Source organism: Talpa europaea, assembly GCF_964194135.1.
Source record: "Talpa europaea genome assembly, chromosome: 3".
Lineage (NCBI taxonomy): Eukaryota > Metazoa > Chordata > Mammalia > Eulipotyphla > Talpidae > Talpa > Talpa europaea.
Window position 1 is genome coordinate 105,326,743 of NC_140069.1, and position 12,526 is coordinate 105,339,268.

General features: G+C 40.3%; 1 protein-coding gene across 2 annotated transcripts in view; it reads left to right on the forward strand.

The window, feature by feature from the left end:
- The window catches only part of BMPER (BMP binding endothelial regulator), a gene marked incomplete at both ends in the record, with an annotated part of 242,828 nt that extends 240,724 nt beyond the window's left edge, over window positions 1–2,104 (forward strand). For both annotated transcript variants that reach the window (XM_084229389.1, XM_084229390.1), the window contains one exon: window positions 1,923–2,104. In XM_084229389.1, the coding sequence (XP_084085515.1) occupies window positions 1,923–2,104 (182 nt within the window). The remainder of the gene's footprint in view (window positions 1–1,922) is intronic.
- Window positions 2,105–12,526: the final 10,422 nt, after the last annotated feature.

Sequence of the window (12,526 nt, forward strand, 5' to 3'; positions counted from 1 at the left end):
AGTCTAGCACAGAGCAGAGCATAGAGGACAGTGCAGTGAAGGGCTGAGAGACAATCTAGAGGAGCCTGTAAAAAATGTCTAGTCTGCTCTGCTGTAATTAAGTCTGTTTCACACTCATTCATTTATTAAGCAATTATTTATTGCTGGCATCTATACCTTACGTCCTCTAGGTGACAGAAAGTGTGCAGTAGCTACAGGTGTACTGGTAGACTAGATGAAAACTTGACCTTCAGGGAGCTTCCATTCTAGCCTGGGAAAAGAGAGCAAATATGGTACAAATGATAATAATAGTAGTGATATGTGTAAAGAAGAAAAAATGGAAAAGGGGGATAGAAAATATGGGGATAGGAAGTTAACCATGTGATGACATCAAAAAGATGAGAGTGAATCAGACAGAAATTAATAAGACCACAACATAAGATTGAATATATCAATAGAATTGACTGGCGGCTCCCAGTAACTCACCCCTTTGCTGGTATATTAGCTTGATGGCCTTGTCATTTATCTGTACCTGCAGAACATCTTGTCCAATGGCTTTGTTCGTACCAGATAGTTAGTAACAATAGGTTAGTTAATAATTGGGATAGGGATAAATGTGCCAGTGCTTAATATGGAAGTTAGAATCAACATAGAAAATATAGAAAAATAATAACTGTTTCCTATGGCTCAGTTTCCTAATGATATGTAAGAACTTGTGAGAGTTATTGATTACTCTTTAGAAAGGGCCAACTTCTTTTCTCATCTTTTGTTAACTAGTATAATGGGTTTTTGAGGAACCTTTACAGATTTTTACTTTCTGCTTCTTACTGACAGCTGGTTAGACATGGTCAAACACAAACATTCAGAGGTAATTAAATGCATAACTTGAAAGAATTAAAATAAGACTCACTTGCTTGAAAACCAGTTCTATTTTTCAATTTTACAATACATGATTCTTTGCCAGGTATTCTTCTGCATAAACAACAATAGAATTAAACAGATGATGCTCTTCCATGCTTTTGTTTGAAGCTTCAAATGAAGACCAGGTTTTATCGGAATTCCCACTATCAGAGACCCTCCTCTAATTCCTACATGTGTCAACATTCCTACTCATGAGGCTGAGGGATAGGCTCTTTGTTTATCACTAGAAATAACTCAGATGGAAAAGTCAGTGTGTCATAAGACTTCCAGAATGCTTGTATTATTTTCTTTCTGACAAATCTATTCACAAATTCTTAGAAACGCAGAATATTGTCAAAATAATTTTATCTCTATGTTAACAAAGGTAGTGCATTGACTATGATTTGGCTAACTCATCCTTTTTATATTCTGTGGCCCAACCAGACAGCCACATCCCTCCTCTCATTGTACATCTGATTTTCTCTCTTTTTGACTTTACCCCACTCTTGCTCTAACTTGCCTCAAATTGATTAATTCAATACAGGATCACTATGATTAAAATATGTCACACATTTCCAATATCCTTAGCAGGCTTTTTTCTCTGTGTGTAATTCTGTATACTTGAATATTGATGTGGTTGCACAAAATATTCCTATTTATCACAGCCCAATAACTACAAGGACTATTTGGATTTAATTTTTCATGCTATTCTCAAAAACTAGATAACCTTATAGATTTTCTAGTAGCTTTACTAAAGTATAGTTTGTCTTAACTGGGAATAAAATACTCTTTCCTTTTCTTTCACTTTGAAGTTCACTGGCCCAGCAGGTGGATGTTCGATCTTCTTTTTTCCAGTATAAGTGATTCCCAGAATGTTTGGGAAATATTGGGTGTTCGTTATCCCGTTGTTAAAATGCAAACGTGAACTCTGCTGTGGGGAGGGCTATGCAGTGAGTGGAATGAGCCTGCAGAAATGGTGTTGGGATGAGGGTGAATTATTGTGGCCATTTCTCTAGGTCTCACCTTTGTCTCTTTTTGTTCAGCCACCCAATGTAAGCACGGAGCTGTGTATGATACCTGCGGCCCTGGTTGTGCCAAGACCTGTGACAACTGGAATGAGATTGGGCCATGCAATAAGCCATGTGTTGCAGGCTGCCACTGCCCAGCAAACTTGGTCCTTCACAAGGGAAGGTGCATCAAGCCAGTCCTTTGTCCTCAGCGGTGACCTTTGTCCCTCTCCTTAAGACTTTGAAACCTGGTGTCCTTGACACTGAAGTGGAAGAGCCAATGAAGGACTGCAATATTTGTGTGCTGATTCTGCAAATACACACACACACAGAGTATATATGTGTACATATATATATATAGATATATAGATATATTCAGAAACATTTCATCATTTATATAAGCTATAGGTGGATTATTATATGTATATTTTTTGCTATAAGACATGTATTGTTTCTAGGATCCTAATCTATAATCCATTGGATACATTGTATAAATAAACCAGGTGTTTTTAATTTAAATAAGGCAGCATGCAGACATATTGGATGGCTTTAACATCACATACAGTTGTCATTTTTAAGGAAGTTTTCAAAGAAACCTACATTGCCTGCCTGCATTAATTTTAGCTTTGAATCAGGATTTACAGTTGAGTTGGAAATATTTCTCTGGAGAAAACTTCTCTAGGGGAAATTCATGGTTCCAAAAACAGGAATGCATGCCTGAGAGAGATGGCTGGTGATTGGCGACAGGCCCTAATGGTGCATGTCAAGGAAGGGATAGGCTGTTTGGCTTTACTGGGTCATGGTCTGATATTATTTCCAAAACTGATTGGCTAGTTGTCAAGAAATATATACTTGTCTCTAGAGCATAACCAAAGAAACAAATGATTTCTTGTCATCTTTGCATATTCCCTGCAGTTCCTAGTTATGTATGTGTGTATGATGGACACATCCACATATATGTCACATGTGAGGATATGGTGTGTCTGGTTGACTGTTAGTTCATTGAACATGAACAAAAATTTATAGAAACTATTGCACCACATATGAAGAAATACCCACTTCTCAATCTCCGAGAAATTTGGGATCAGCAAATCTAATGAAATGATGTAAAACAGTCATATTTTGTGACTATTCTATGTACAAAATGAAAGCCTTTAATTATTTCTAGAGACTTCCTCAACTGATGCTATTTGGTGAGTATTAACCTGTCATAATTGTTAGGCAGTGAGAAAGTCTTTACCGACCACATGATCAGTCCAAAGAATGGAATCTACTTGCTCTGATTTGCTGACACATTACTATTAGTCACCATCTGATTTCCCTGACATTTGTTTTCAGTTGAATAAGTGAAAATGTCAACAAAACAAAACCACTTATGTCTAAAAATAAAATGTTCTGCATTGTAGTAAATAAAGGGCTCAAGATTTAAAACAAAGCATTTTCTATTGCAAGATGTACTGTTATACTTTATATATAAATAAGATAAATCAATTTCAAATTTGTTAATTTGAACAGTTTTATTTAGATATATTTTATGTACCCTACAATATTTTTATAGAGTATTATTAATAGAAAATAGCAACCCTCTCAATTTTTGGCAGTCAGCATATTGCCACTGCTTTTTAAGACACATGTGTTTCTTTTACATATATTCATGACTGCTAAAGCACTAACTTAGGGTTTTACTGAGTCATCTCTAGCTCTTTTAGTAAACTGAATAAAATTTGGAGTATAACATTGGTTGGTTGGGACACACCGTAATGTGGTTGTTGTTATTGTGCTTGATTTCTAAACTCTCCAGCATTTACAACCCATGGTAACTGGGTCATTTTACTGCTGTCCTTGGAAAGAGAGTTCTGAATTAGGAGGCTGGTTCCAGGTATAGTTTGTGACCTTGTCCACAAGAGCTTTGGCCATGCTATTGCTTATCCATAATACAAAGAGGCTGAGTAGTATAAGGGCAGAAATTAGAATCATAGACCCAGACACTGTATAAATAATCAAAGGTTGGCTCAGTATCAAATTATATGAGATTACTTACACAGTAATCTGAGATACTAAGAGTTCACAAACACTTTCCTACTTGTCATCTCATTCATATTCCCACTGTTCTGAAAGGCAAGATAGGGAAATCAGTTTATTTCTCCTGGTTTGTTTCTTTTTGATTCCTTTAAATTACTTCCCAGCTCCTTCTGGAGTTTCCCTCTATAAGCGAAAGATGCAGAAGGGAAATGATGCAAAAGGGAAAATTCTGGATGATTATTTATTGCTCATTATTCATCCAAGAACTATGTAACTCTAGCCAATGAGGCTAAACAGCCTCTTACCCAATGTTTTTAACCATGGCTGGCCATGGGAGATAAAAACACAAAGGTTCCTCATGGGTGGCTTGCTTACAAATTTGTGTAACGACTTATCCAGGGTTTAGTTTAAATTTTGTACATTTTTTTTTTCATTTCTAATACAAGAAAAAAAAAGGAGAGCAGGCAGAAGATTATTTTGACCTATTAATCCAAACAGACAGCTGTCTGATGGGGAAGAAGAGCAACACCAGCTGGATGGTCTCTCTGCACATTCTGCTTTTGGTCATAGCTATAGCTGAGCAATGGTTTTGTCTAATGATAATCAAAGTGAAGATGTATCAAGTACCTCTATGATAGTAGCCCATTTTATTCACAAGGGATATTTTTAGTGTGTTCTCAATGCTAATTCCTACAGGGTTACATGACTTGAAATAAAAGTCTTCTCTTTCTCTCTAGTGTATATAACCCAGGTTAATAATTAAAGTGTTCCATGGTATATACATATGAAATTATGTATGAAAGAGTGTATATATGTGTGTATGTACATTAATGATTAAAGGATGGGTAATATCCTATCTATAATTATAGAATCCCTACTTTGATGATCAGCTACAAATATTAGCTATGAATATTGAATCTTATGAGGGACAAATGTCCTTGATGAAGAACAAGCACAATTATGATTCTGAGTGCATGTAATGAAGTGCTTAGTAAAAGTAAGATTTCCCCTCCCTCTGTGAAAATAAGAATTTTTGAACTAGGAAGAAAAATGAATCTTTGAAATTGACAACAGCAATTTTCATTGAAAGGATGGCACACTGAGACACACCATCTTTTCAGGTCAAAGATCTCCCCATTAACTCCTGGTATTTCCTGAGCAACTGCTTATAAGAGCACCTCCCAATCAGAAAGAGAAGGACCCCATGGCTGACCCCCAGCTTTCACTGCATGGATAAACCATTTTGACTGGAAAACACTTTCTTATGATGAAATATCTTGAACATACAAAAAGGTATGGAGAATAAACATCACCCTAATTAAGAAAAATGCCCCAGTAGGTAGTCAATAAATTTTTCTGACATAAATAAAATCAAGTCTCATGGCTGCAGCAGCTCTGGGTGGAATTTTTCCCTCTTGAGTTTCTGTTCCCTTTGCTGCTCTTTTGTCATTCACATTCGTCTGGATTTGACAAGTATCAAGGATGTGAGCTGGAAAGCTCTTGGTGTGGGAGAAAGAGAATGCCTTAAGGGACAGACGCCAAGATATTTTAATTAGCTATCTCCTCCAAACATAACCCTCAGGAGCAAGCAAAAATAGTCTGTGATTCTAAATCCTGAAGTACAAGCTTTTTTAGAATCCAGAATTAATTCTGAAAATGACAACAGTCAAATGACCAAGAATGAATAAACAGGGAAAATAATGCTGATGATCATGCTGACCTTGAATTAAGAAGCCAGACATTTCATCCTTTAAAAAGACTTTTCTGGTTTGAAAGTCACATTACTACATTGGGTTTAATTAAACCAATCAAATGATAAACACTCTTTACTGTCGTTCTCTTTCAGATTAATTCTATTAGAGCCAGCTTTGAAAAGATTGATGGGGGTGGGGAGAGGATGGAAAATTTACATATAGAGATGAGTCTTAGACCTGAAAGAGTAAGCCTGGCTAAGAAAATGTGGATGGGGTCCCAGGGAGAGGGACAGCAAAGCACCAGTGGCAGCCAGGGGCTCTGTACCTGGGGCTGTTCCAGGGGTGCTGTGCTAAGCAGAGGAGGAGTTAGGCAAAAAGTCTTCTAGTCATGCTAAGAAGCCTGGGTTTCGGTCACTGGGGCAGTGCTTCCCAAAGCATTTTGCATCATAGTGCATTCAGAAAATATCATTTGTCCAGGTATAGGGGTAAAAGCACCGGAATGCTTGCAACTAGAGATAACATCTGGGAATATCTCGGGTTCTGTTCAACTGTTCCAAGAGGGGAAGGGATGCCAACACCCCTCACTCACTTTCCACACAGCTCCTGGTGGTCCCTGGCAAGGGGAGGTCGGGGGGGAAAGGTGTGTTGCAGGCAGGCCTGGCTGCGGGATGGCGTTAAGTAATGGAGTCATATGAAAAAAGCTTTTCCTTGGCAGGTGGAGTAGAGGTGGGGTTTTCAGTCAAAAGAACAGGTGGAGAGGGACTCTGAGATAGCCCATGTGAGAGATTGATGAGCCCCAAAACTAAGAGGAAGGAGGTGCAAAAGAGAGAACTTTATAACACATTGGGTGGCAGGTAGGCATGTTCTGGTGTCAGTGGTGGGTGGTGGTGCCAGTCCATCACAAAGAGAGCACTGACAGGGGAGCTGATGCAAATAGTTTTCTACTGCAAATCAAAAAATTATCTTTCCCTGTGTTTAGTTCGGTCCAACAAGCTCCCTGAGCATTAGATTTAAAACACGGTCCTTTCGAATACAATCACAGTCCTACATGAATGACTTATGGTAAATCAGAGGAGCACACAGCTGGATGTGGAGCCTCAGAAAGCCCAATTTGGGGTTTTCTGCTTAGAGAAATGTCGAGGAAGGTTTGCCAGAGAAAGTGACTCCTGAAATGAGCCTTACTGCAATGAGCCTCACTGGGCTGTCTACACTGTAGAGGAGTGTGGGATCTTGTTTGTGTGTGTGTGTGTGTGTGTGTGTGTGTGTGTGTGTGTGTGTAGGAGGGGGAGGTGCAATGATCATGAAGTCTGAGAGTTTAAGGCACAAGTAACTGTAGATAAAGACAAGCAGAGAGTTCAGGGGGTTCAGGGAACCACAGATTTTCATACTTTTGGGGCACAGCAAACCCACAGAACATTTTTTATGCTGTGCCAATGCCACTCTCAGCCTGAGAAATCTTTGCAAGACTCCCTTGGTTTCTGGCAGGGTGAACATAGGAAAGCTTAAGAAAATTACAGTGTTTTGTCATAAGTTTCCTTTGCTTCCTGAATCTGGTTGTATTCAAGTGTCCTTGATATGCCTTATGAGGATCTTGAGAAGGAAAAGAAGAGGGAAGAGGCTCCTAACAGACCATTGCATGTGACCTTCAGGGTTGACCATAAGTGAAGGGCATCTTTCAGTCCTGCTGGGCACTGCTTGCTTTAACAGAAGGGGTCCAAGGGAGGTATATATAACCACTGCTCTTGTTGACTGGGTTGTGGCCTGACTGGGGTAGGGGTGCTTAGGGTTCAGGCAGCGCGATCTGCTAGTGACAGCAGCTCTGACCATGTCCACAGATAAGAGGCCTGGAGACAGCCCACCTGGCATTCCCGGGCAGCCATTCTCATGTTTTAGCCACTTTGTGTCACATCCCCACTATGTCTTAAAACTGGTATAAATTGCTTCTCCGCTTCCTTGGCTTACTAAATCATTGCTCTGAGGGGTTCTTTCAGTGTGAAATTTTAGGCTTCAGCAAATGTTTGTGGTGATGAAAAAGTTTCACTTGGCTCCATGAGTGTAAATACCATTTGTTATATTGTCATTTTCACCATGTTCCTACATGTAATTTAAAAAATTGGATACTGATGTTTAAATCAGATACTCAACAGCTCCTTCTGGTCTGAGTGGGTGATTAGGTAGGCATGGCAGGGAGAGCAAGGCCCCAGAAGGCCAGCATACTCCCTTTGGGGCTGTGGACTCTGCTGCCCCTTGAACCTGCCCCCTGACGTGCTCTGCCCCAGCCCCACACAGACAGTAGACGCCATTCAGGATATCCCTGATGCTCAGTATGGGTTCGTTGTGCCTTCTGAAGGTAGTCCAACCAGAGGGAAGCGATCCTATGACCTTTGCTCTCTCTCTTCACTTGTTCTCCGTGGTGGCTGTCACAGCAATGGAAGTGGGAAGGAGGAGAGGGCATTAAAAGACACATTTCCCCACAACATCTACCTCACCTATCTCCCCTGAAACCTCAAGATAAGAGGGGGAAGACTGGCAGGCTGATCACCCTGAAGAATGTTCTCCACAGTGTTTCATGTGATGAAACTTGGGGAAAATCTGTTTTCTCAGTCAGAGTATCTCAGCCTGGGCAATTTCATTTCCAAGATGGATCCACATCGCTGTCTCCATTCTGTGATGCACTGGGGAGAATCCATCCAATGTTTTATTAATATGCCAGGTCATCCCCCTCCAAGGCCCTGGCAGATGGAGTCAGAGCCTAAACCATGGTGTCAGTTTGCCTGTTGAGTCGCTACCACTCGCCTCTTCACCCCATGACATGACCCCTGTGTCCTTTCTTTGTGTTGCCTTTGACTTGGGCCACACAATGGTTGAGTGACTTTTGCTAAAAGAGATAAAGATGGAGGCCAGAGAGGCATTCCAGCAGACCTAGAATGTCCAGCCAACTGGGAGACATTTTTCCCTGTTGGAAGGTCAGAGTGGCTCTAGTAGTTTCACCCAGTGTTTGGGAATGGAGGGGAAAGGCAGGGAAGAAAGGCTTTTTCCCTATTAATTCACTCTAAATTTGTTGTTTATTTCCTTTATTTGGGGAAACAATGCCACAGAATAATAATAATAATAATAATAGGATAATAATAATAATAGAACAATGCCACACACACACAACATTGTATATATATATATATACACAACATTGTGTATATATAGCATATATATATTGTATATATACAACATTGTGTATATATACATTGTTGTATATATATACACATTGTTTTTTTCAGTAGTTTTATTTCTTTAACTGAATTGAATAACTGTTGATTTATTTTATTGAGATGGAATTGACATAATCTTATATTAGTTTCAGACATAATAATATGACATTTGTATCTAGCAAAATGGTCACAAAAATAAGTATAGTTCACATTTTAATTTTCATCTTAAAAACCTGCATAAAATTAACAGTTTTCAAATGTTGGGAATTTTATATTCCATTGGATTCCAAGTTCTACCTAATTTATTGAATGTTAAAATTTTCACATTTAGTTGATTTCAAGTGCATATATTTTGAATGTGATTTTCCAATGTAAAACTTGTTTTCCTTGAAATTGGTTATGTGATTTACTGTTCATATGGCTAGCTCATTTGGATTATCTTTTCAGAGAGCAAGTGTATGGATATGTTTGCCTAAGAATGTAAATACATATTATTTTTTCTCACATAACAACATTTATTATTTTTGTATCAGTAACACATGCAACTTCCTTTGTTTCTGCTCCTTCAAGCGTAAGAACACAATTCTTTTTCACTATGAAAGAAGAAGCCCTAACAGGGAGAGACTGTAAGGTAAATAGCAAGGATGCAAGATAGAACCAAGTCTATATTTCTGCAGCCAACGCAAGAGGGGCTGTGTCATGCAGATGTGTTTTTATCTATGTTGCCTTCAAAAAAATGGAAGGAGATAAAATCCAGTTTGAAAATCCATTCTATGAACTGCGTGGCCTGACCTATGTTGTCTTCTGAAAAATGCCTTTTATAACACATGGGCCAGGGTCCCTATTTTATAAGTCTCCACTGAGCTCCATCAAAGTGGTAATATGTTATCCAGATGTGTGGGCTGCTGGGGGTAAGAGCAAATTTCCAAATGGAATGGCCTTCTTACAGCTTGGGTTGGCTGAATATTGGGGGTTGTACAGATCTGACTGGATGTTGGGTCCCTGGATGAGAGCAGATGCTCCAGGTAGGCAACTGGTGGTCAAAGGCCTAGGTGTGCTCCTGCCCAAGGAGGAGCTCCCATTGGCCCAGAGGCCTGAAGGACCAGCCTTGCTCTTTCTGCTTAAGCTCCTTCTCTGGGAAAGAGAGGAAAGGTTTCATTCACAGACCACAGGATCTCAGTGTTTCCAGCCAAAGATGCCAGCAGTTGGAACAGAGCACGCAAGACCAGTGACAATTCTTCCACTGGGAGGAACAGAGAACAATTCAACATCCCAAGATTTGTTTGTGAGTTAAAACAAATGATCATGCCAGTTATTAATCTGTGCCACCTTCCCTTCTATAAGTGTGCCTTTCCTCCACCTTTCAACTTTCTTTTACATCTCTCATGCTCTCTCTAAGTAAAGTTGTCCTTGCTTTTCTCTACTCCCCAATCCTTATTCCAAAATGTCCTCCCCTCCTGGCATTATCTTGTGCTCCAGTTCTTTCCTGGCCCTTAAAAAATGTTGTCAACCTGGCTTCTTCTCCCTTAAGAATCAATTTGTCAAAAATATGTTTGTGACACTTTGAGAGCTATGTATTATCAGTTTTAGGTGCCACATTTTGTAGTCTTCTGACTTTTAATATCTCTAGCCAATAGCCTACTTCTAATTTGGGAATCTTAGCACTGTATTAGATTTGAAAGAAGCACACTTTGAGGGCATGTGTGTGTTCTGGTGTCCCCATAACGTGTGCACAGTGTAGGTACTGCCTGGTGAACCAGCATAGGGGATGGGCTGGTCATGGACTCTTTGAAGCCTTTGTTGAGTATAGAATATGCCATCCAGTTTTAAGTGGACTGTCTAGAATTTCTGATGTCAATATTTATTGAAGAAAGAAGGTATTGTTCAACTGTCTCCTCTTTTATACCTGGACTACCATCCTATCAACCCCAGGCAAGATGGCTTAATTTTAATTTTAATTCTTGTGTGTGTTCTGTGTTAGGGATTATGTAGTCTTTCCCTGAGCCTATTGGAAAGAGGGCCATGAGCTACCAACAAGGTCTGCATGAAAGGAGTCCGGTTTTATCTGCCCTCCTAGACCCCACTAATAGGAGGGAGCCCATGGAAACTCAAGACCATACTTTGTCATCAGTAAGGACATGCACACACACACACGCACACACACGGCGATAGAAATTCACTATGCCTTCAGGAGTCTTTTGGATAAATTTTTATGTTCCATTTGACCTTTTGTTTGAGATACAGAAATTCCCGAACATAAAAACGTAGTGAACAAGCTCAATCTGCTTGTCAAATTGCAGAGTGGAAACCTCAGCTTAGTACAAATTGGTCTAATTAAACCTTATTAAAATTGGTACCCCGGGGTGAATTTTTATTCCTTGCACAATGGATGACATTGCAGATTTCCACATACAATGCAGGCAAGTCTGATGTTTTATGGGTGAATTTTCCAAATGGGGATAGCAAATGTGCCAGGGACAGCATCCCTGTAGCACATGGGGATGTATAACTGCTCAGTAATTGCAGTTTTCATTTGGGCAAATCAAATGGAAATGAAAACAGATGCCATGTCCTGTCTCTACAGTGTCTCAGTTATCCGGGCTCAGGCCGGGGGTGGGGAAGGAGTGGTTAGGGGAGCTCCAAGGCCATCACCCTCATCTTCTCTGCCTCCCTCAACAGTCTCTCATCTCATTTTCTTTTCTCTTTTCCTGAAACCTCAGGAGGAAAAAGGCTCCCCGAGACAATATCTTTCTGTAGAGGTGACTTTCTATGGCCAGCTTGTATTCTAATGTGACTGCTCAGCTCTGTGAGCACACGGTGCCTGCTGGAGCTAGAACACAAAGAGAGCATGGAAGAGGGGTCACCGCAACATGTGAAACGCTGCCGTTTGTGTCTTTGCATCATTGCATCCTCTTCAGGACCATGAAAAGGATAACCAACTCAGGGAGGAGTGAAAGATGGAGGCCCATTATATAGATGGAGTCATGAACAGGGCAATGCCTGCCACAACCCAGCAGAAGGTACTTGGAGACAAGAGCCCTGATTTCTTCTGTGTTCTGTATTCTGAATTCCAGACTCAAGTCATCCACTGCTGCTTCTTCTTCACTATCTCCACTTAGAGGTCAAATGGACACTTTAAACTTCCATATGTCACCTAAGCTAAGCTCTACATCCTCCCTCCTTAAATGTTCCCTCTTGCACACTTCAATATTTCAGTAGAAGAGTATGCTTCTAATTGAGTCTCAGATAAGGGTTTGCTTGGAAGAAGTAGTTATGTTGGGAAGTGAATTAAGGGATAAATAGGAAGGGACTGGGAAGAACATAAAGGAAGGAGGGACATATGACTGAGCTAGATACTGCTTTGGCTTCCTGGAGGTTCAGTTCCAGTGTAGACTCTTTAAAAAGGTGAGTAGTTATTCCCCTATTCCAACCACCATTGGTCCAAGTTGCCCCAAGGTGTGAACTTTCTGGACCAGCCAGGCTTGCAAAAGTACCCACAGGCCTGAGGACAGAGGCCAAGGTCCTGCCAGGATACACCAATGCATCTTGTTACCATGCAATTGCTGGTACAAAAAAGGGGGTGGAGAGGTTGTGCGGTGCCTGCCATAGCTGGAAGTCAGCCTCAACTCCACACACTCTTCACCTCACCTCATTCTCATCAGTAATTTCTGTTGACTCTACATTTAAAAAACATATCAAAACTGACCCTCTGTCAGTC